This window comes from Oculina patagonica, chromosome 6, assembly GCF_052425735.1.
Source record: "Oculina patagonica isolate OP01 chromosome 6, crgOcupat, whole genome shotgun sequence".
NCBI classification, from domain to species: Eukaryota; Metazoa; Cnidaria; class Anthozoa; order Scleractinia; family Oculinidae; genus Oculina; species Oculina patagonica.
The window spans coordinates 22,504,710-22,530,438 of NC_135763.1; the positions used below are offsets into that span (position 1 = coordinate 22,504,710).

At 39.2% G+C, this 25,729-nt stretch overlaps 1 protein-coding gene and 1 non-coding gene across 2 annotated transcripts; both read left to right on the forward strand.

Annotated features, from left to right (window-relative positions):
* Positions 1-2,450: 2,450 nt before the first annotated feature.
* Positions 2,451-22,391, forward strand: LOC144657116 (uncharacterized). Its single transcript, XM_078517412.1, has 21 exons — positions 2,451-2,586; positions 4,887-5,543; positions 6,068-6,191; positions 6,427-6,653; positions 7,194-7,307; positions 7,717-8,388; positions 8,843-8,966; positions 9,368-9,570; positions 9,925-10,038; positions 15,065-15,178; positions 15,255-15,368; positions 15,846-16,514; positions 17,081-17,204; positions 17,825-18,048; positions 18,605-18,718; positions 19,599-19,712; positions 20,076-20,189; positions 20,453-20,566; positions 21,185-21,214; positions 21,313-21,403; positions 21,644-22,391. Exons 1-21 carry the CDS (start codon positions 2,457-2,459, stop codon positions 21,714-21,716), a joined length of 4,260 nt encoding a protein of 1,419 aa, XP_078373538.1. The 5' UTR covers positions 2,451-2,456; the 3' UTR covers positions 21,717-22,391.
* A 230-nt stretch (positions 22,392-22,621) lies between these two features.
* Trnac-gca (transfer RNA cysteine (anticodon GCA)) lies at positions 22,622-22,693 on the forward strand. The gene has a single exon. It is a non-coding gene; the product is annotated as a tRNA-Cys (tRNA).
* The last annotated feature ends 3,036 nt before the right edge of the window (positions 22,694-25,729 follow it).

A 25,729-nucleotide genomic window follows, 5' to 3' on the forward strand; every position in this document is an offset into this window, starting at 1 on the left:
GGATTAACTCAGGTATATGTATCAAAGGTCTGCTATTACCATGGCAAAATCGTCTTCATTTTAGATATATTAGATACTATTTTGTTAAAAATAGGTCCAATTAGTCATCGAGCTGTCAAAGATCCGTGTCCTCTAAAACATGTGCCTCAACAAGATATCCATTTAGATGATATTCCTTTGTGCTTCCAACCTCTTGTACTTGAAGAATTTGAAACAACACATCCATTGCCACTTGATTCTTGTATCGTATTAAATTGTTCCAATGAAGTCTTTCCAATTCTTGCCTGTACGACGAAATTTGCAAAAGTTTAGCAAACTTTTCCTCGTCGCCATATTTGCGACCTGTGAATTTTGCCAAGAGAACAAAACACCTTGCCTTTTCGTTATTTTTCATGTCGTATTTCAATGTTCCGTAGTATGGTAAGTTTCTGTTATCCAATATGCATTTGTTAAGAAATGTTCCACATCAACAAATACTATGGAAGGATTTTGTTTCCTACTGAGATTACAGCAAAACGATGCCACGAAAACGATTATGCTGATCCGACATTTAATTATCCTTGAGAGGTGTAAGATTAGTAAATGCATGATCCATAAAAAACGAGGTCACTTCTGATATTATTTCTGATATTTGCTAAGTATTTTTAATCAACAGTATACCGAACAGTTCCGCGTTTATAATCCCTGGGCATATATTAATTTCTTCAACAGGCTTTTATGGTGGGCATATCCCGGTGGTTGGGGGATGGTCTTATTTTGGAGGGGACCCCTATTATCGAAAGGAATTTTGCGTTTCAAAAATGTTTGGGTTTAATCAGTTATTTTGGAGGAACATTGCGACTCATGCAAAAAATACCACACGTTAAAACTCTCTAAGCATAACGATATGAGCATATAATACAAGGCAAGGTCTAAACTAGGGACCTTATTACCGTAAAAATTCATCCTTTTCTTAAACAGCTAAATCTTAAGATGGACCCATGGGCTTACATTCGAGAGGGCTTATTGTCGGAAAGACTTTTGCGTCTGATATTTGGGGGGCTTATTTTCTGAAAAGGGGGGGGGGGGAGGCATATTAAAGGAATGTTGCGATAGCTTATCTGTTAATATTTGCTTACGAGTTGCATTCTTTACAAGCGCTATTGAAGAGTTAGAACGTTGCACTAACTTTTCGCATATCTAAAATTGTTAATTCAATTTAAGGCCCCTTTTTCAGGCTTCAATCTCAGCTCGGGATGGTTAGGGCGGAAACAATGAACATTTCTCCCAACGTTATGATTTAATCCTACTAAGGGTTCCGCCTTTTGAAGTTAAAAAAAGGTTTTCTGAAAAAAAATTCTCAAATATTACTGAATTTGTGATATTTTTTGAATTGATTTAGCCCCCGGGGGGGGGGGGGGGCCCCTTGTTTTGGGGGGGGTTTTTTTTTTTTTTGAGAAATTTTTTTTTTAAAAAAAAATATATTTAATATGAGAAAAAAAAATTTTTTTATTTTATTAGCCCTTGGTTTCAAATATAATTTTCTTCACCGCCTTGGCTTGTCTATTTAGAAATACCTTTCGTTATTACCCTACGGCTGGGGTATTAATCTTAGAAGAACGAAAAAACTCTATACTTTAATTTAAATTTTTAATTTTCCGTGTGAAAAGGCAATGTATCTATCTCGGCTGAAAACTGAAAGTACGGATCTTGATAATAATAGCAATTTCTTCCCTTTCTTGGTATATCTGCCTTTTAACTAGCTTCTCCAGGAAGAGATTGCCAAACAAAAGTGGCACTGGATCTGCCGAACACGTGATCAGGCAGGCCCTGGACTGTAGAATGGAGGACTAAAGCCTTAAATTTTTTAATTGTTTTTTCATATAGCAAGGAAACGGTTGTTTTTTTTTACTTTTTACCATGATTACGTCTTTCAATATTTTTAGATTCGCTTAGTTGAGGGGGCCTCAAGGGGTAAACTGGATTTCTCTATATTTGTTCACTGGGAAAATTGTTTTGAGTCACTGCGACTGGGAATCACAAATTAAATAGTCCCATTGGGGCAAAACTTAAGCCGGAAAATGAAATTTGGGCTAGGAAAATGGAAACTATACTACCCCCCCCCCCCCCCGGAGTTCAGGACCCTTTTAAGTTCCGCTGCAAAACTTATTGTTGTACAATTTTTTGTTTGTGAGTGTTGTTTTGAAAAATAAAAGTATTACGTTAAGCAGCGAACATGATTAACATCGATATCTTTAAAACTTTTGCATCTTACCGAAAATTAGAATGTCCTTATCAGTGGGGTTTTACGAAAATCGTTTTCGCCGGTATCGGAAAATAACGTTATTTGTTCGGTTTTAAAGTTATTTTTGAGTTCTAGTTTTTTCTGTTGTTAAACATAGTCCAATTAGTGACGTAATATATAGCAAGCGTGTTCCACATGCATGAATGAGTTTTCACCTCTCAAAATACTGTTCATGTGCTGTCAACAACCTCAGTCGCTCCGTCAATACCGAATGGGTTCTGGATTACGTTCATTTTGCAAAATGCTCATTTTAACAATAGTCTTCGTTTTCTTTCTTAGCCCGGCGCTTTGCATTCCAACTGGTAAGGTTTCTGAATTATTCAATTTGTAATTATAGTATTTATTGCCAGCATGTCTCTTTGACAAGGAAACTGTTGTTTAGTGGTTGAGCAATCAGTTTACAGAGTTATGCTTACCAGAGTTACGGTAACTACAGTGAGGCATGTCACTGCAACATTACTATTCTGTAAATTACTGAACCTTCCTTTCAGTGATTATTTTGTTAACCTTGGTTTGTTTGATAAGTTTTACTAGCGGTTATTCCTTTTTCGAATTCGCAACAATATCAACATAACATCCATGAAAACACGATCTAAAGACTGTATTTGTAGTCGGTCAATGTATATCGTTGTTACAAAAACGTTCAAATTGTTAATCAAGCCAAGGCAACTGAAAGACTGACTGGCTCAATCCCTTCATGTGGGTTTTTCGTGAATGTAGAACAGTTAACTGCTTTATCCTTATTTGATTACTCGTCATTAATTCAAAACATCAGTGATTAAACAATATCGAACGACACGTATAGAACAATCAACAACTAACTGCAGCAACCTCTCAATCTGAACTAGTTTGCTAACTAGATTTTTTTGAGAGAGAAATGTTCTGTTTACTGATCAAGTTAGGCATACGACCGTTGGGATACACCTGTCTAGTTTGGTATGTTTGCGTCCTTATTTCAAGTCTAACCACATGTAGAATTGTTTCTTTTAACCTTAATCACATTCAAGTGTAAAATAAATGCATAATTTTTAGGTATGTAAAGGAAATATTCTCAAGAGAATAGTCCTATTCTGTAAGACATGTCCGCCTTTAAAGTTTAGAACAAAGTGTGAGTGATAACAATTTTTTTGTTGATTGTTCTTGGACAATTCTCATAACTAACACTTTAGTTGATTTCAATAATAAAAAAATTCAGGTTGATAATAAAGATGATTTAGTTCACTAAATTCTAGACATGGGTAATCGTGCGGAAATAATTTTATTTACTACAAAGCATACTTGTGAACATTTATCAAATAGTAGAAACGTCTACATTTTTGTGTTGGAAAACATAACTTAAATTGACTTTGTCAATTCTTATATAAACAAATAACATGTTCTAAGAATGTAAACTACTTTTCTTTACGACTTGCACGACATAGTTGATGAAATCATATAAATAGCCATTATAGTCATACTTGTTCTATGACGTCAAAGAGAATGAAAGTGTCTTTGTTCCATTTTTCTAGAAATTTTATATATCTATTGTTTGTTTTGCAAACTTTTACCATAGAAATATAAACACTTAATTTTCATGTAATGAATATGCGATCTGTAAATGATGTTTTAGGAACAAAGTCAAAGCGATTAAAGAATAGGCTTTGCACAGTCAAACCTACTGCATGACGTCAAAGAGAATGAAAGTGTCTTTTTTTATAGTTTCTAGAAACATCTTTTGCTTGTTTTGCAAACTTTTGCCATAGAAATATAATCATTCTTTTTGCATTTTATAAATATTCAATCTGGCAATGAAGCAATTTTCTCTAAAATTGTAGAGTTCCTCTAAAAAACCCCTAATCCTCTTTAATCTGCTGAAACGGAACACCATAGAGTTCGTACCATTCTCACGTTGTACAACCTGAGCAGAAGTCATCTTCAGAGTCAAGTGACCAAAAGGAGAAAATGGGAGGATGATTTTCGCTCAGAACTACTCTCACTCTGAAAGTTTACATTATATAAACTACTGATACTCCTAGGTTCAAACCATTTACTGTGTTTTTATTATCATTAAAATATTTTTCTGTTTTGCTTTGCTCCTTGTGCCTATTAATCTTAGGTACAAAATTTCACTCTCGCACTTAGCATAAGAAACTGGTGCCTGTTTACTACGAGCCAGCGGTTGCAACTCTCGTAGAAAACAAGGGCCAGTAGTCTAATCAGTTGTCTACTTAAATAACTAATTAATTAAGTAGACACTCTAATGGACTGCAGTGCAAAAAGTACAATTTTATGTATTTGGATGACAAAAATCATTAATAATTTGCGATTTTATTAATAATGCGCGCACGATTGTGTTCTTTAAGGGAGAAAAAAAAAATAATGGAAGAACCATTCAGACTTCTGAATTTTCAATAGAACACGGAAGTGGTTACTATATTAAAATTTAAAATCGACAATTACTTAGCTGCGAATAACATCTTCAGTTACAAGATTTCCTTTATAATATACCAACAAGCCTTTCCAAAATCTAACATGCCACGATAAACAGCATTATTGCACCATAGCGTTTAATTGCATACAACTAACTGTCATTGAACGTTGCTGTTTTATTGTTTCTTTACAGATCGCTTCATTTGGTATCTCTTTCCTAATGCAACAAACCGTTTATATGGATACCAACCACAGGCAAACCAATCGTTTGAGAGCGAAGTTCTCCCCAGCAGTTCAAGAGTTACCACAGAAGATAACGTCAATGGGGTTTGGGTACCAGCAGGAGAAAAGGTCAATCTTAGACAGTTCTCCGCCAGCTGTTTCACAGATGTTGCAGTCTGCCAGAACTTTACTGTTTCCATTCTGTTTAAGATCAACGGAACAATTCCTGAAAATGAAACGGTAGACGTTATCCATCAGATGCCACTAACTGATGCAGAATATCTTGTTCAGTTCAGTGTGTTTTACAATGGTTCTCATTACATTGGTGTTGCGTCTGTAGCACGCGGCCAGAACAGAACAGACGTGACAGGTGTCATACAGCAGATTGACAACTGGATCCATGTCGCAATTGTCTACACCAAAACAAATGATCTGGAACTTTTCCTCAACGGAACAAAGGAACAATCAAACGCTTCTTCTGTCGCTTACAATGGTTCCAGTCAAGCGGATATGACTTTTGGTTCTTCTAATACCTCGAACGGGTTTTTTGTGAGTTATTTACAAATTATTCAAGTCGCGATCAACCAAGCTGAAGTAACAGCTTTAAAAGACCAGAGTTTTACTCAAGGTAGGTTATTAAATTTTTGTTTATACGCTACAAAATTTAAATTGATCTTGCTGGTCACTTCATGTGCTTGTATCAGTAGTACGTTTATAGTTGTTAAATCTGGTTAATCGTTCACTTTTTAACGAAATTAGGTTGCTATTTGATTCTTTGAGTTTCTTTCAGTCACACACCAATAATGAAGGAAAAAACTGTTCACTTGCTGCCAATAAATTTAATTTGATGCCAAATTTAGTGAGATGTTGTGCAAGTAGTTTACGCGATATGAATAAACTGGCGTTCTTCGGTTGGCATTTCATTCTTGATTGTAAAAACTGTACTCAGTTGCCAATCATCATCATAAGGCTCATCGCGCCAGTAGGCGCATAAGGCCCTACTCAGTTGCCAAGAAAACGCCTAAAATTAATTAAAGCATGCATATAATTTGTCTAATACGCTGTTCACGTTAGAAGTCAAACTTTAAATAAAAAAACTGTTTCTGATTTTAGTTGCCGTGAAGGTAAAACTACTGTTGTCTATTATTTCAGCTACAAATCCTAATCAAACAACAGTGACTGTAGGTCAGTCCTCAAGAGCTTTTAGTGAATCAGATGGAACAGTAACTATCTTCATTGAAAGGGAAGGCAACCTTGCATTGGTGTCAGTTGTGATGTAAGTACACTGACATAAAACACCATACGCTGCTAACTACGTATATGCGTTTATATAATAACAGGTGTTATAAACCTTGATATGAAGCATACCTATAACTCCTATTATTCGTGTTACAAATGATAAAGTCTTGATATGATAAAGCAGGTGATTTTTAAAAACTGCTCATGTTTTTTTCTTTAATTGTTTCATCTTTGATAATGTTATTTGGGAATGTTCATGTTTTTCACCTCAGGTACTCCTTGTCAAATGGTACTGCCGCCACATCTTCAGACTTTACCTTTCAAGATTCACAAAATGGAAAGCTGATCTTCAAGCCTGGCGAGATTACAAAAAGTCTGTCAGTGAACATTATAAACAACACTAAACCAGAAATGAATGAATCCTTCTCCTTGACGTTAGCTTCAGATGACGGCGTAACAAATGTTTCTGGAGTTGTTCAGATATTCATTCTAGATGATGGTGCGTACTTTGTATTCTCAATGTTTCAGTGTTTATGAACAGTTTATTTATTTAATCGATAAAATAAATCCGCATAAAGCCCTGACTGCGACCATTGCGACATGCAGATGCATGACCGCCACAGTGAAGGTTGGAAAGAAACGTAAAATGAAACTAACATCAAGACTATCATTGTGATAAAGATTGTGACTTTATCACTTGAATTACGACTTCAAATATTTCAGGAAAATAATAGTAAATATTCCTGGCTGTAGATACTGATTGTTCACCCCGAGCTTAACTCTAGGTTTCCTATGCATGAGATGCCAGTCCATGACAGGTTACACTCCCAGATTCCTCCTGCAAGTGTCCAATTCTAATTCATGATTCGCGGGTGACAAGGGGCCAGAAAAACTTTCCATCTCTGGATCTCAAATCACATACACTTAGCATTAGGCCACGACACCCCCAACTAACATCGACGGTTGCAAAAGTTTTTTTTTATTTCAGTCTAGCCTATACTTTTAATGTTATCCGATATTTTTTTACGATATATTCCAGACATCGACGAATGCGCGAGTGGTCCATGCCAAAACAATGGCACATGCACTGATCTGGTGTTAGATTATAACTGCAGTTGTACTCCTGGATTCACGGGAAAGAACTGCAGCCTAGGTAGGATACTATCTTCTCTCCTAATCAACAGTATAGCTTTGTTCAATCCCAGTTTTGACAAGTGTCACGGTAAGCGTCACGGTCGTAGTACATATAGACTCTGTCAGTGTGACGACTGTCGTCATGAGAAATACAAATAACCAGCATCCCCAGCATCATGAAATAAGTTATTCGAGTTTAGTCAACCTCTAAAACTTAAAATATTAAGGTTTTAGTGGCGTGTAACAATTTTCGTTGCTTTAATGCCAAATTGATAAAATTTAAAAACATTTGAAAAATACCATTATAAATCTCTACATGATATGCAGCAAAATCGCTGGTGTCATATCCTTATCGAACCGATGAAAATTAAACTACTTTTTTTTTAAAAAAAAAAAATGCTGATCCATTGATGTGTTTCATTTTGCAGATGCCTACCTGTGGTACTTATTTCCCACAGGTGCAAACCGCGTCTACGGTTATGAACCAATGACAAACCAGTCCTTTGAAAGCAATGAACTGTCTCCTGGAACCAATGTCTCAATGAAAGGCAATACATACAGCCTCCATATTCCAAAGGCAAACGAAGTCATCCTTGGGGAGTTTGCTAATTCGTGTTTAGAAAATGCCTCTGTGTGTGATAATTTTACCATTTCATTACTGGTTTATATCGATGGATCAATGCAGCAGGATGAAGATGTTCATGTGCTAGACTCCAAGTCATCAAACCGAGGTTCTTATCATATCCAGTTTATGGTCACCAAGAGAGTCCCCCGACTTGAAGGGCATGCTTTTGTTGTTGGTGGTAACTCTTCAGCTATTCTGGATAGAAAAGTAGAATTCCCCGCAACTAATACTTGGGTTCACGTTGCTATCGTCTATTCAATTACTGGAAGTCTTGACTTGTATATGAACAGCGTGATGGTAACAGCATCTGATCCATTAATAAGTACTCCTTGGCAAAACGACAGATCAGCCGTTCAAGTATCCTTGGGTTCCACAGAAAACAAACGTGACATTTTTGTTAGTTACCTCCAAATCATCAAGGGTAGCCTATCTAAAGAAGAAATATCGCAGCTAGAACAAGAAACTCGACAACAAGGTATTCCTTTCGTGAGTCTTATATTTCTTACCTTAATTTGCATAATTTTGTCTTCAATCTCAGGGTCCGAGATGACGCTTCTGGCACTCAAGTCCATAACGTCATGCCGCCTGAACTCATACTTTTCAAACTTTCATTTCATCAGAAATATTTTTTCTTAGCAACTGTCCGTATTTCTTTACAAGCGCATCGAAAACAAAGTAACTTAGCTAAGAAGAGAAGTTGGTTGGGAAAATAATGCGTCGACACTTATCATCAAAACATTTTTCTTCAGTGTAAGGAAAATAGCACTTTTTTGTTAGAAAATGATTTTACTTATTTTTTTCTGCTAGGTTTTGTTCGTTGTTTTTATTAGGAACAAACCAGAGGAATTGGCTGTCCTTTATCCGTAATCGTAATGTCAGTATGTACATATTTCTTGGTTAGCTGATTTCATTCTGAGTTGTTCTTACAGCTTCTAGCCCGTCGAGTGTACAGTTAGAGTTGAGCCATGAAAACATAGCTGAACGCGAAGATATTGGCTTGCTAACAGTTCCCTTGTTACGAACTGGAAACCTTGTCATAGCATCAGTAGTAACGTAAGTGAGATTAACTTTTGAGCGTTTTTTTCCTCAATACTATGATTTCTTCATCTCCTCTAATTGCTGATCACCTTGCTGTAGGTCTACTTAGCACGCTTTTTCAAATGAAAACACTATATATATATTTACTGATTATTTTGCGGTTTCTTTTTTAATATATTGTCGTGTGTTACATAATTTCCAAGAGACGTAGACTGAATGTCACTATTCTGTTTATCGATGACTCACTTTCGTAAAACTGTTGAAGATCCTTGTTTTTTCAAAAATATGCTATCGCCCCTAAATGAAAGACAAAAGAAAGGATTGTGTAAATCATTCATTATTTAAGTCACTACCAGTAAGTTCTGCTTTTTAAAAGGTTTCATTGTAAATTTACTTTTTGTATTTCTTTTCAAAAGATATTTCATAAAGAATGAGACGTTCATTTCCTCAAGTCAAGAAGTAGTTATTCGGCCTGGAGAGAGTTCTGGGAAAATTGCGGTGGTGATAATGGACGACCATGTCCCTGAAGATAATGAGACCTTTTCAGTTACAGTATCTACATCAGACAGTGTAACTTCTTTTTCACAGACGACTGTAAATGTGACTATATTAGACGATGGTAAGAGCAATAGTGACTAATACATAACCCCTTAGTTAAACACCTTTTCAATCGAGTTCAAGTTTTGCGTTTTTCTTTGTCAGTCTTCGTTACATTTTGTCGTGTATGGAAATTGAAACTGAGAGATAGATTGACGGTTTTAATCACCAAAAAGTATTTATACTTCTTGTTAACCAAACGGCTCGATGTTGCTACCTTGATTATTTGGTAAGACTGAAGACACTGAAGGCAAAGGAAAAGTCCTTTGCTTATATTTTTTCGCCTTTTTATTGCATTTACAAAATATCTCTCTAGTCGTGCTTTGTTAACTAGTGTGATACATGTGAAGTATTTATTACATTTGTCATTATTCAGATATCAACGAATGTTCTTTCAATCCCTGCGTGAACGCTGCCACATGCCAAGATCTTCATCTCGACTATACATGCACTTGTCTACCAGGTTACACAGGAAAAAACTGTTCACAAGGTAAGAGCCTCCTTATTATGTTTATTAGTATTGAATATGTTACGAGATTTATTATGCGCCTCGCCCCAGGCCATCATGTATGCATAAATTAGCATTAATTAAAGTTGTTGTTTTGTGCTCCAAAATGGCGTGTTGATGAAACTTGGTGTCAGAAATGCGTACGTCTCTCGTTGAGTAAGAAAGCCTCCGCGAGTTTCGTGACCGACCCACACGCCGGAAAACACATCCCTGGAACATCCAGTATACAGTAAAGAAAGCTACAAAGCCTGGATGGTTCTGTGAATCGAGGATTCGAAAGGATTACATGATGGCCGCGAGCAACTTCCCGACTCCAGCACCGATGGACATGAAGGGGGACCTCGCGCACAATTGGTCGTTTTTCCAATCCCAGTTTGAGAATTACGAGATTGCTATCGGTCTGGATAAAAAAGATGAAGCAATCCGAGTCGCTACGCTGTTATCCGTCATGGACAAAGAGTGTTTCCGAGTATTTAAACACATCGAAATGGCGGATGATGACAGGAAAAAGATCGACCCAATTCTGCAAGCGCTACAGGCGCATTTCGAACCAACCCGAAATGTCATTTACGAGCGCTACAAGTTCAACACTTGTGAACAGAGCCAAGGTGAAACATTCGCACAGTACATCACAAAACTTCGGCAGTTGGCATCAACATGCGAGTTTGGTACTCTCGAGAACGACTTGATTCGAGATCGGTTGGTGTTAGGTACCATAGACGCGAGCGCACGAGCCAGAATGCTTCGAGAACCCAAGCTAACCCTGCAAAAGGCGACCGACATGTGTAGAAACAGCGAAATCACGAGTTTACAGCTACGAAATTTGAACAACGATAAGGTATCGGACGTAAAATTTGTCAAGAAAGACAAGAAAGGAAAGAAACCGAAAGGCACGCCCCCAAAGCATCATGGGTCATGTACATATTGTGGTGGAAAACATCCAAAACAGGGAAAGCACTGCCCAGCATATGGTGTAACTTGTACAAACTGCAAGAAGATGCATCACTTCGCCAAAGTCTGCAAACAACCCAAGAAGCCCAACAATGTAAACATGCTTGATGCGCCTTCAGATGAGTCAGATTCATCATCAGATGAGTCAGTTTACAACATGGAACACACCGTGGGCTCAGTTAAAGCTTCAGGCGAAAAGTGGTTTGCAACACTTTCTTTGAGTGTCAATGGAAAGAATCCATGTGACATACCGTGCCAGATGGACTGTGACGCTACATGCAACCTCATTAGCTATGCTGACTACTGCAGGATTACTCAAGATGGAGACCCTAAGCTGCAGAAATCAAATGCCAACCTACGCTTGTACGATGGGTCAGTTATATTACCAAAAGGAACATGTACTTTATATTGCAGTCGACAGGGAAAAGAGCAACTGCCAGACTTCCAAGTGGTTGATATTGATCAGAAGTCCTTGCTGTCAGCAACAACATGTGAGGAACTCGGCCTGTTAACAGTTAATCTGGATGAGAGAGTTCACGCTGTCGAGGACACGGGGCCGCAAAGAAACCCAGTTGAAGCACGAGTACCAACAAGCCCTTTAACTCTCGAGTACATAGTAGCAAACTATGGTGATGTGTTCTCGGGATTAGGATGTCTACCAGGTGAATACTGCATCGAGATCGACAAGAGCATCAAACCAGTGCAGCACCAACCTCGCAGAGTAGCTGTGCCGCTGAAGTCAGGATTGAAAAAAAAGGTTGAAGAACTAGAGCAGAAGCAGGTGCTGGCTAAAGTAACCAAACCCTCTGATTGGATCAGCAGTATGGTGGCAATTCGAAAACCTTCAGGCAAATTGCGGATATGTATTGATCCCAAGGACCTCAACCAGGCCCTGAAGCGTTCTCACTACCCTATGCCCACTATCGAAGAGGTGCTGCCACGCCTATCAAATGCCAAGGTGTTTTCAGTCTTAGACGCAAAGGATGGCTTCTGGCAAGTGAAGCTCCAAGACGAAAGCAGCTACCTTACAACCTTCTGGACCCCCTTTGGCCGATTCCGCTGGCTGCGAATGCCGTTTGGTATATCTACAGCTCCCGAAGAGTTCCAGAGGCGGCAGCACGAGGTACTGGAAGGTCTGCCTGGAGTTGAAGTGATTGCTGATGATATTCTGGTCTATGGATCAGGAGATACCAAAGAGCAAGCAGACCTAGATCACGACCGCAACTTAATTGGTGCGCTGGAAAGAGCTCGACTGTGTAACCTGAAGCTAAACAAGCAGAAACTGAAACTGCGCTTGACTGAGGTGCCCTATATGGGACACTTGCTCACCTCCGATGGCCTTCGCCCTGATCCTCAGAAAGTACAAGCGGTTATCGACATGCCAAAACCGGATGGAATAAAAGCCGTACAGCGATTCCTCGGCTTCGTCAATTATTCATCCAAGTTTCTGCCTCACATTTCAGGCGTATGTGAGCCACTTCGCCGTCTTACTGACAAAGACAGTGTGTGGTGTTGGCAATCACAGCATGATGAAGCCATGGAAAGCATCAAGAAGTTAGTGACGACCCAGCCTATACTCCGGTACTACGATGTCAAAGAAGAGGTGACCATTTAATGTGACGCCAGTGAAGTTGGCCTCGGGGCAGCACTGCTTCAGAACGGACAGCCGGTGGCTTTCGCCTCAAGGTCGTTGTCAAGCACCGAACGCCGCTACGCCCAGATAGAGAAAGAGTGCTTGGCCATAGTATTCTCATGTGAGCGCTTCGACCAGTACATTCATGGCAGAGTGAGTGTTAATGTAAACACAGATCATAAGCCACTGGAAATCATCTTAGGAAGTCTCTGCTCACTGCACCCCGACGACTACAACGCATGTTGCTGCGCTTGCAGAAATACAATTTGAATGTGACTTACAAAAGAGGCAAAGAAATGTATTTAGCCGATACACTCTCCAGGGCAGCTCCCCCACAGATGCCGACAAGTGACGCTACATGTACACCTGGTGACCAGATTTTTAACATCTGTGGGCAGACCGAATTTGAGGAGGAGATTGAAAGCATCAACCAAACGGACTTCCTGAAAGTCACAGACAGCAGGCTCAAGCAGATACAGCAGCAGACAGTACAAGACACAGCCCTGCAAGTCTTGAAGTCCACCATCCTAGCAGGCTGGCCAGAGACCAAGGAGGAAGTGTCAGTGATCGTTAGAGAATACTGGGCATACCGGGATGAGCTGACAGCCCAAAATGGAGTTCTGTTCAAGGGATCAAGAATTATTATCCCCAAGTCCATGCGTCCAGAGATGTTGGTCCGCATACATTCAAGCCACTTGGGAGCCGAATCATGCTTGCGTAAGGCCCAAGATGTCCTTTACTGGCCAAACATGAGCAATGAAGTACGGGACATGGTCGGACAGTGCAGTGCATGTAATGAATACCAACAGTCACAGTGTAAGGAACCTCTGATGACTCACGAGATCCCAGGATGCCCATGGAGCCGTGTAGCGATGGACATTTTCACCCTGGATGGTGAAGACTACCTCATCACAGTTGATTTCTACTCTGATTTCTGGGAGGTTGACACTTTGCCAAACATGACATCAGAGACAGTCATAGAACGGAGCAAAGCACTCTTCAGCCGGTATGGAGTACCAGAAGCTGTAATAGGCGACAACGGTGGACAGTTTGCGAGTGAACAATTCACAAACTTTGCCCGCGACTGGGAGTTTGAACACATTACAACCTCGCCGTATCATAGTCAGTCAAATGGCAAGGTAGAATCAGCCGTCAAAATTGCCAAGAAGATAATGAAGAAAGCTAAGAGAAGCGGACAAGATGTCTGGAAAGCAATCCTGGATTGGCGAAACACGCCAACAGAGAACATGGGTAGCAGCCCGGCGCAACGCTTGATGTCTCGTCGCACACGCACCCTTCTGCCAACCGCAAACCAACTACTGCGACCACAAGTTGTAGAAGGAGTAGCGGAAAAAATCAAGGTGCGGCGTCAGAAAGCAAAGCACTACTTTGACAGAGGCTCAAAGGAGCTGCCAGAGTTGAAAATTGGGCAGCCTGTGCGAGTAAAACCATCACCATCACAGAGAGAGAACAAATGGCGACTGGGCACATGTGTGCAACAAGTTGCTCCACGATCCTACATTGTGGATGTTAGTGGGCGTGAATACAGATGGAACAGGAAGTTTCTAAGAACCACTCTGGAACCAGTCCAGGAAGAGCCTGATACAGTGGAACTGAGCACTCCAGATACACCGGAACCAGAAATGGGACTAAGAGCCCCTCCATTACCTCCAACCCCTAAAGAACCTGGTTTATCAGTCTTGGATGAACCCGATGTAGTGGAGCCACTGCGACAGACCAGAACTCGGACGGTTAGACTACCGGAACGTTACAGAGACTTTGTTTGTTAAGAACTGTGTGATCTTGGACATTCGAGCTATGGACATCAATCATCCTAGTTCCAGAGACTATATTAAGAACTTTTGATTTATGGACATTTCTGATATGGACATTGCTCTTCATGAATGTTCCAGACGTTGTTGTTACAAGTTTTAGACTGAAGTACTTTCTCAAATGGACATTGAACTTGTTGCTAATTATTATTAACTTGTCGTTTTGTTGCGAGGGGAGATGTTACGAGATTTATTATGCGCCTCGCCCCAGGCCATCATGTATGCATAAATTAGCATTAATTAAAGTTGTTGTTTTGTGCTCCAAAATGGCGTGTTGATGAAACAGAATACACATCCCGAGGTCGCGATTTCTTGATTGGCTCGACAACACTGGACAAAAAGCCAAGGACAACGTTTTTATTTGAGTGTTTTAGAATCTTGCCCTTCGTTCGCATTACACAAGCGTCCCAGTTGTCAGTTGAGGTATTTATGGGGATTTTACCGTGACCCTGCCAACTGTCCGTAATAAGGTGCACCCCCCCCCCCGGGGTGCCCGTAAGGCCACTACAACGGGTAAAGGTATATATTAATTAAACGCCTTTACTTTGTTGGCCCAATATAATTTTTGTATTTTTGTCGTTGTTGTTTGCAGATATAAATGATTGTTCGCCTAATCCATGTCAGCACGGAGGCAATTGTACTGATAAAGTCAACGACTATAACTGCACATGCGTTGTTGGATACAGAGGAAAGGACTGTGAAATTAGTAAGTGAATGCTTGTTATGCTTTCTCCGAGAAATCAATGTAGAATTCATCATTCATACCTTGCTCTTTTCGACAGACATCGCTGACTGTGCTGGTAGCCCGTGCCAAAACAACGGAAGATGTACTGATCTGGTTAATGACTACAACTGTACGTGCATCCCAGGTTACACTGGTAAAAACTGCACTCAAGGTAAAATGTTAAACAGTCAAGAATAGGGAAGTCAAGAAAGTTTAAATTGAGGTGGAGTACGTAGCTCAATTATTTCAAACGAACAGTTATAAAATGTTTGCGTTACAGAAACAAATGAGCAAGCACCTTTTTAACCTTTTTTATAACATGCTTTATATGTAGTTTACTTCAGAACTGTTATTTGCATGTAAACCAAATAATTTAAATACGGTTTATTTTAGTAATTTGAAATAGTTTGATTCTAAATATTCCCGCCCTGACTGTGCCATTGACATATAGACGAAATAACATAAACACGCGGACAAACTTAATTACCATCTACCACTCAAATTCACCTTAAACCAACTATTTGTATTACTTGCTTCACTACACTGATGACCAAATAATGTCTTACTTGTTGAAGTAGCTTTTTTATTATTTGATTGTTTGTTTGTTCTTAGTATGATTATTTGGATGTCATTGTTTTATTTTTCATAGATTCCTTCCTATGGTATCTGTTTCCAGCTGGAGCTAGCCGTGTTTATGGCTATGATACCGAAAATAACAAATCTTTTGAAAGCAACGTTCTGCCGGATGGTGCAAATGTGACCCTCAAGGAAGGTTTCCACGGTCTTTGCATACCAATGAAAAAGGAAGTGATTGTTGGTCATTTCGCTGATCAATGCTTAGGAAATTCCAGCACTTGCGACAGTTTTACGATTTCATTCCTAGCCTATGTAGACGGTGCGGTGGCTAAAAATGAAGACGTCCATATCTTGTATTCCACTCCTTTAACTCAAGGACTGTATCACGTACAGTTCACTGTCACTCGGACTGTATCACGTCTAGAAGGGCAGGCCAACATTGTAGGCGGGAATTCGTCTACTCTTCTTGAGAGAAAAGGGCAGTTTCCCGGCGTAAACAAATGGGTACATGTTGCAATCGTCTACTCACAGTCTCTTAAAAAACTTGACCTTTATATGAACAGTGCAAAGGTGACAGACCCTCTTGGAGACATTCCCTGGAATAACAACAGATCAGCTGTTAGCGTTTCGTTAGCCTCCACTGGAAATCAAAAAGACATCTGTGTCAGCTACTTTCAGATCATAAAAGGCGTTTTAACTGAGAAAGAAATACAACAGCTTGAACAAGAAAGCCGAACACAAGGTGAGTTAAAGGCAAAGGCGTGGTTGATTATTGTTAATCGTGATTTCAATTGTTACACGTATTAAGCCTGGTAAAGCGAAGGATGAAACCCAGGCTGGTTGAAGGGCCACGGTGGCAGGTTTTTGTAACAAAAGCCATATTCTTTCCAGGCCGAACATGCATCAAGAGTTGCAGGGTTGGTACGTTGGACTTGATACTTGAAGCTCGAGGGTTCGAATCCGTACTACTTGTGGGAACATCTTAACTCTTTTGTTTCCGCCTTTTAAAACTTGTTTTACGGGGCTAGCTTTTGTCAACGAGCACCTGAATGAATCAGTGGGTGCTTGTGAAAGGTTAGTCTGTTCATATCCAAAGATACGTGCGGGTGCTAGAAGGTTGACAGATGTTTATTTCAGTAAAATAAGGAGCACTGTTTATGAATTGTTAGGCCGAGAGGAAATACCAAAACGCTTAAAAAACCGACAGAAATATTTTAGCACATTGAGCAAAGTCACTCGAATAGCTATTTGATATACTGGATTAATAACGTAAGTTATTCTTTAGTACACCTTCACTCTTTTTTGAAGGGTCCAATCCATCTATGGTGGAAGCAAAGCTTCTTCAAACCAACTTGATTACTAACGAAGATGTTGGGAGGTTGGCCGTTCCTGTCGAGAGGCGTGGAAACGTCTTCATAGCATCTGTATTAACGTAAGTCACAATTACAGCAGAATACACTAGTTTGAGCCGATAACACGTAATTTACTTAATTGCTTGAGTCATTATTATCCTCGCAATCAGTAAAATGTTTGTTAAAAAAAACCCAGCTGTACTGAAACAGTTGATAGCTTTATTTGAAAAAGTTGCTCTTCTTAAAGTGATTTGTTCATATTTCTCATTACTTGTACCTCAGTTTTAAAGATATTTTGCACGCTTCCTCTATAAAATAAGAGATACTACGGTTTTATGTTTGCCGAGATGCCCGCAGCTTCCACAGGCTACCCATTTGTTGATAATTAAAGTACACGTAGCGTGTTTTGCAATCACTCTTTATCAGATTTTAAATAACTGCTTTGCGCCTTTGCAGTAATTAATAAAAACAAGCATACCGTATGGTAATGTTTGCACAAATTTCATGAGCTTTCATTTTTTGTGTTCGTTCTGCAGAAACGGCGTAAGCCTAAAAAACCGATAACACAAAACTATACAATAAAACACGAATTTCCGAAGAAGAAACTTAAAAAAAAATAACTACAGAATCCCCCAGAAAAAAACTTAGTTCCTACGTTTTCTGTTCCTGTTTATTTTTTGTTTTGTTTTTTCTTTAACAGGTTTAACTCAAGTAACCAAGATGCCATTTTCCACGTGGATTTTAATCATCCATTGCATCATGAGCTCCTTATCAAGCCTGGAGAAGAAACTGCTGAAATCTCAGTGAATATCACAGAAGATGACCTTCATGAATCTAATGAGACCTTCCTTTTAACATTGATGTCACTAGATAAAGTAACTACCATAACCGGTGGCTCTACAACGATAACTATCTTAAACAATGGTAAGTCCTATGGATATGATGATGATGGTGAAGTTCTAAAGAAATACTTTTTGTGTAGTCAGTGTTCATGATTAAAAAACTTATAAAACAATTGTATTCGACTTTAATTAAATTATATAAAATACAAAATTTTTTGCAGCCCTTCTGCTGCCTTCGTTATAATTAATGACGATTTTAAAGTCGTCATTTTACTCTGACCGAGGCATTAGAAGGGCTGACGAAAATTTAGTATTTCATGTTATTATATTATCAGATACTACAATTGTTATTTTTTAGTTTTAAAGTCCTATATACGTCATACACATAATATTTAATTTAAGACGTACCGGTAGAAACTGATTGTTTTTAAATTAATTTCTCGAATGACTCAGAATGAATCGTGCGCAGGAAAGCATTCTTCTGCTTACCTTGCATGCTTACAGCAAAAAACTTGCAGGTAATGTTAAAGGTGAAAACACGTACAAACAAATCTTGCATAGAGTGTCAGAACGTTTGCTTCAACATAATGGTTTTCATTTTTCCTCAAAAAACGCCTGCTGCCCTCTTCTCTCTACAGATATTGACGAATGCGCCCCTAAGCCATGCCTGAATGGAGCGACATGTGTGGATCTCGTGCACGATTACAACTGCACTTGTGTCTTGGGATATACTGGACGAAACTGTAGCACCAGTAAGGCAACTTAAAGCTAAAACACTATTTATTATTTTGCCTAGGTCTCTTAACGTCAGCAATGTGGTGCTTATCTATCGTCGTTTATAATATGGACTTAATAGAACATGTTCCAGGTTCGGTTAGATGGGGAGTAGCGCGAAGAGAAGCATGTACATTCTCTCTTGTATACACCCATATCATATCCATATCCATTTATAATTAAGTATCGCGCTGAGAAAAGTGACCAGCAGATGAGGAGGAAATGTCACGCCACGACCAGCCGACACTCCGAACTGACCTGACCGAAAAAGAGAAGAAAACGAGCGGCCCCAGGGAGAATGAGGAAAGAGAGAGAAGAAGAGGAAGAAGGGAGAGGACAAACAAAAACAGGCGCCAGAGGAACGGCCGAGCCCCGGAGGCCCAGGGCGCGCCCAGAGACCCGCCCGGGCCCGCGGGAGGGGGGAGGAAGCAGGGGGAGCGTACGCCGGAGAGAGGGGGGAGAGCGGGAGCCCCCCGGCCGCGCACCCCCCCGGCCAGCCGCCCGCGGCCAAGAACAGAGCAGCGAGGCTTCTTTATTTGTTAAATACATATACATATACACGACCGCACAAGCATTGTGCTTAAAACCCTTATCGTGTTTAAATAAAGGATATGATGATGATGATAATGAGAAGCCAGTGAAAAGCCACTCGTCGTTCTTCGCGCTAATCTCATTTTTGCGGTGCTTCCCAACTTACCGAAAGCTTGGAATAGGCTAAACTAAACAGTCATGATCAAATAAATTACATTCTCACAGCAAAGTTTTTGACTTTTTTATAATTCTTTTTTTTTTGCCCCTCTCTTTTATTATTAAAAAGAGTTGCGATTCTGCGTACGTAACAATGTGTCCTTATTTCAGATATTGACGATTGTACAAATGGGACATGTAAAAACAACGGAACATGTCATGATCTTGTCAACGACTTTATCTGTACGTGCGCTCCTGGTTTCACGGGAAAGACTTGCAATAACGGTAAGCTCTTTATAAACGGTTCAGCCTGACTCGTGACTTATGCATAACACTGTTCAAACTGGAGTACTGGAAGAATAAATTTCAACAAATTTCAACTAATGGTGTATTTTCAATTCAGCTACAAATATAAATGTAATAATGCTAAGGCTCCTTTCGTCCGTGTACATTTTAATTCAACAAGGCATCCCAAAAAGAAGAAAAAAATCTAAAAACGCTGCTTGGTTGTATGGATAAACGGTGACCTTAGAAAGTGCTGACGTAACAATCTGGTTCATTGTGCATGTAAACAGATTGGAACGAACGTGGTTCCAATTTGATGTTTGTTTATGCAAACTCAAAACGGGAATTGAATTTACATTTTAGATATTGATGAATGTAGTGCCGCACCTTGCAAGAATGGTGCCCAGTGCACCAACTTGATTAATGATTACAGCTGTAATTGTACTGGAGGCTTTGAGGGAAAAAACTGCTCAACTGGTAAGTGGCAACTAAAACCTTATCATAGAAATATTTCTCTTATTTCTGTTGACGTAGGTGTATGTGTGCAAAAAAAAAACAATATTTCATAGAACAGAGACATGGTATGATACCTCAGACCTGATTATTTCCATACCTCAGACCTGTGGTATGGCTTCCATATCATTTTGCATGATTTAAACAGATTGCAACGAACGTGGTTTCAATGTGATGTTTGTTTATGCACTTTTAAAACCGGGTATTGAATTGTTGCTACATTTCAGATATTGATGAATGTAGTGCCGCACCTTGCAAGAATGGTGCTCAGTGTACCAATTTAATAGATGATTACCGTTGTAAATGTACAGAAGGCTTTGAGGGAAAAGACTGCTCAACTGGTAAGTGTCAACCTAAACATCATAGAAAGGTTTCTCTTACTACTATTGCAGTAGATGAGCATGCAAAGATATAATGTTCACAGCACAGTCATATGGTATGACATCCCAGATCTGTGATGTGATTTCCATATCTCAGATCTATGTATGACCTCTATATCCCAGACCTGTGATATGACTTACATATCTCAGACTTGTGAAACGACTTCTACATCTCAGACCTACGGTATGACTTCTTCCGTATCTATATCTATCTCACATGTATAGTACGAGTTCCTTATCTCAAAGCTATGTACGAAAGAAAAGTGCTAGGCAAAACTTATTTCCATTTTGCTTAGGTTTTATAATATCGGCACTAAAAATTAATACCCAAAGTAGCTCTGTGTAAAGTTAGAAGAAATAAAAGAAACTTTATTTAACTGAAATACGTAAGCGAAAAGCAATACCCCGACTGTATGCAAAATAAAAGACTTTGTTCTTTTATTTAACCTACTATTAAAATGCTATTTAAATTGCAATCTTTTTAGTTAAAAATATATCAGTGAGTGGAATAAAACTGGTTGTTAATGTTTAACATGTTCGTTCATTTTTTGTTTTTCTTTTCTTTTCTTTCACATTCAGCTTCGGCGTCGACTGAAGAAGAAAGCGATGGTTTGTTTATTTTTGATCATTTTTCTATCTAGCTTTTTTGTCGAAGCATCTCCAACAGCGACTGTATGTCTCATAAAATGTTTATTTTATTGTCACAGAATTACTGCGCATCCTGTTCTGGGCTTGTGTTGGTGCCTTGGCTGTTTGCTTGCTAGCTTTGATAACAGTTGGTCCGTATCTTTGTCACAAGTAGGTACCCATCTATAAACACGTCTAATAGTACATGGAAAATATCAGATCTTGTGGAATTCCGTTATTTGCAAATGACAATTTAAATTCAGCAGACACAAGCAGAAGGTACTGCTGGTGTGGCTACTGTTAATCAAATTAGAAATATGACATTATACCCCGTACACACGCGGCTTTCTATTCTGTGGAATCTGAGTCCAACTTTTCATTTCTTCTAACTATTTTAAATCAATTTTATAGGCTGAAAAGGACTGCTAGGTTGAAGCAGAGCGGAGGCCACAGGAATGGATGGCAATATACAGGAGACTTGTAACCTGAGAAGGGATAAACTCTTCATAATATAAAAAGCATAAGTTAACAGTTATGGATTTGCTTATTAGGCCTTCTTAGGCCTTAGAAAACTCTTCATTGTGATATTGAAAACTCGATCAAGCTCAATGAAATGTTGTATTTATAAATGTCATGATTCTAGGCTATGTAGTAATAGATTTATCGCTTTTGTGCACGCCATTAACACATTTACCTCAAATTCAATGTTGGGATTGGTCAGACAAATTAATAAAGTGTTAGGTCACTAACCGTAGAGGTAGGTTTTTCCTTGACTGCCGCATGTGCAGTGTGACCCGACTGATGCTAAGAAGTTATTATGGAAAAGAAATAGCAGTTTTAAGAATTTTTGTGGTCCTTTCTTTGTATATTCGAATAACAAATCTCTTTATAATAAGGGTTGGCTTATGTAAGTATATTAGAAAAAGTTTACAAGCTAAAACAAGAAATAACTGTGAAAATGGCTTGTGATACGATTGTGATTTTATAATTTGGGTTCAGCTTGTGTTCGTTTTCATCGTTGTATATTATGGTCATCTGACTTACTAGGTCTTACTAGTATATCATTTAATCTATGATCATATCAAGTAGCGTAAGTTATAACAGATTTTCCATGTAGAAGGCTGTTGTTTGTGTTACAAAATAAAATCTTTACACTTTCCTTTCCCTCGCTGTTCCTCTATCTTCAAACGTGTACCTTGAAATTTTGTAGTAGGGCCTCCCATCATAAAGTAATTTTTTGTTTTGTGTTTTGTTATCCTTTCGATTTGCCCTTTTTAACTACCAAGCTGCACCCGCTAATAAATGTTTAACATGTCACTTTTTCACGGCCTGCCACCTGTTATGTTTATTTAAATAATAGATAAAAATTAATAGATCATCGTCGACCAAGGGGGCATAGCTCAGTGGTAGAGCATTCGACTGCAGATCGAGAGGTCACCGGTTCGATCCCGGTTGCCCCCTTTGTTTTTCTTCTTGTTTTTTTTTTTGGTTGTTTGTTTTTTCAGTGATGGATAACATGATGTACTTGCAAATATAAAGAAAACTATCAAAATGATATTGTTGCCATCATCATTGCTGACATACCTAAAATCCTAAATCATACGAAATTTGGCTCGATTCAGGTTGCTTTTGCTCCAAAAATTCCATTTACACGAAAAAAGCACATAAAAAAGAAATTGACCTATTCTCTTAAGAAATACACAATTAACCGCGCCAAAGATAACGGACGCGCGGTATTGACTGTGCCGTGCAGTTGGGGAATGAATAGCTCTTACAGATTAAGAAAGACTGGCGATGCTTTTTTTGTGTTATTCACGGCCGGCCGTGGACGTGATGATGCAGCGGGAATTTCCCTAAAAACGACCTATTGGTACTTGCCTTAGCACGTGAACACGTGTTGTTTGCAGTGCTAATAGAGCCCCTCCTCTTAGAGTATATTGTAAGTGTATGTGTTTATGGACTGAACTAGATCAAGTCAGCTTCCTGCCATAGTTGCGAGTCATGTTCATGGATTAACTAAGATGATTTCAGCACATATACAGCGGCCATATCAGGAAAGAACAGTAAGGTCATGGAATTTGCTTCTACAGAATCTGTGGATCTGTCCCGGGAACGGTAAAGAGACTGTTTACCAAGCCCGGCGTACGACTTAAACTAGAGTACGCAAGAGAAGCATGGGACCCGCATTATAAGAAGGACATAGATACCTCAGCTGAGCTCAAAGGAAGGCAAAGGAATCACCTGCATAGCACTAAGGTTTCCCTGAGTCTGTTACAGGAATGTTATAAGAGTTCAACAACTGATATTTAAAGGGGCTAAGGCACGTAAATGTTAGCAATTTCGGCAACCAACTGGTCATTGAGAAACTTCGGCCCGACGTTTTTGTGGTTACTGGCCCTTTTAGTAAAGCCAGTAACCATTATGTCGTCTGGTCTGTAAGTTAGTAACCCGGGGTTAGTAAGTCCGTGTTTTTTTTTATTTGTGTAACCGCCTACCGAAGCGTGTAATTTACTTGCAAATTTATTTATGTAATTCTTGGTTTAATTAACTTTGTTAAACATATAGCTTTTTCGAACTTGTGCGCATGTAATAGACGACTTATTACCAATTCACTTTATTATTGGCAATTTTACGATTTTGGCTTGACCATGGCAGGTGATCAGATTTGCAGGAATGTACGTAGATGTTCATTTTCTTCACATCATTCTTTTCCAATCATCTTGGAGCATGTGTACCAATAAATGGTTTATCTTATGTTGCTAATGTGCAGAGTTTGCGATAACTAAATTGACCTCTATGGGAGAATGGTATCAATATTTTTTTTAACTAAAAAATCTCAAACGATGGATGTTAATTTTCAGTGGACCAGATTTTGTGAAAAGTGCTACAGTCTTTGGGGATGATTCTTATGAAGGAATTCCAATGTGTAATGGACCTTGATTTTCATGTCAAATGTGAAGAAACATCTACCAGAAGAGCAAAAGAAGAACTATATGGTACCAGGGTCAACCTGCTGATAAAAGTTATTATGATCCGGTCCTAATCCAGCAGAGACTATCTTCATAATGACTGATTTAATAACAATAGTTTACAATAGTAAATAATAAAGATGGTAAATTTTAAGCTCGGTAATAAATAATAAAGATAAGATGTTCTACATGACACGAGCATGGGACAAAGGGAAAAAATTCTGAGTCCCCGACGGGAATCGAACCCATGGCCTCCCAGATACCGGTTGGGGGCGCTCTAACCAACGGAGCTACGAGAGACTCGTTGTGAGCTGGGCCATTTTACTAGGTTGATATGTGACACGCGTCCTGCATACTGCTAGGATCAGCAATGTCGAATTCATCAAGTTGTGTAGTAAATAATAAAGATGGTAAATTTTAAGCTCGGTAATAAATAATAAAGATAAGATGTTCTACATGACACGAGCATGGGACAAAGAAAAAATTCTGAGTCCCCGACGGGAATCGAACCCATGGCCTCCCAGATACCGGTTGGGCGCTCTAACCAACTGAGCTACGAGAGACTCGTTGTGAGCTGGGCCATTTTTACTAGAATTTACCATCTTTATTATTTACTACAAAACTTGATGAATTCGACATTGCTGAAAAGCAAAGAAATAGTACTCTTTTAACAAAGATGTGAAAAATATCCAAAGGGTTTACACTCAAAACCCGGGCTGTCTTTTCCAAGCAGAGTTAATTATTGGAGTATTGTATTTACTCAACTACACACAAGTCACAGTGCCGTAGCAAGGGGGAGGGGCTGGGGGCCGTTTTTTTTTCCAAAAAGTAAAAACAGACCTGTATAAAGTGTTGAAAATAAAATTATATCTCTCGATCGAGAGAGACTTCTTTTCTTTTTTTAACGTACGTAGGGTGATGCACAACAATATTAAACAGCCAAAAACTAAAACAAACCAGAAATCGTGACAACAATGTGAAAAAATGTCTCAAATGTCTAGACGATTCAATATCGCTGATCTGCTGGACTTTTTCAGTCACTCGGAAATGCTCGCAAACTCCTACTGAGTGAGATTTGCACCCTTGGTAAGCTTATGCTTGTCAGGCCAGCTACCAATGCCGTCAGCAAACGCTCCTTTTCCGCCTTAAGGCGAGTCAAGACCTACCTGCGTTCAACCACGGGAGAGGGCAGGCTCAACCACCTCATGCTTCTGCATGTCCACATTAACATGGTGGAACTCGCCAATTTGTTTGTGGGGGACAGCCAGCGGCGCAAACACCTGTTTGGGAAGTTTTCAAAAAACGACCTGCCGATGAAGTCTGCGTTTGCCTCTAAGGCAACTCAAACAGTTTAATAACTACGAACCAGGAGCCCATACTGCTACGAACTTACTTTGATGACTCTGAAAGGTGAAACATTTGCTGGTTTCAAGATACAGAGACAGTCGGTTTTCAATGTTGTAATTGACGTTGCAAATGTTGGTTTGTTGAAACAGTGTAGAAAGTCAAATATTCGCGATACGCGTAA

Coding starts and splice junctions, on each gene's coding strand:
- LOC144657116 (XM_078517412.1), top strand. CDS start 2,457: ATGTGCTGTCAACAACCTCAGTCGCTCCGTCAATACCGAATGGGTTCT. Junction 5,544..6,067: donor AGACCAGAGTTTTACTCAAG/GTAGGTTATTAA, acceptor CTATTATTTCAG/CTACAAATCCTAATCAAACA. Junction 15,179..15,254: donor AGGAAAGGACTGTGAAATTA/GTAAGTGAATGC, acceptor TCTTTTCGACAG/ACATCGCTGACTGTGCTGGT.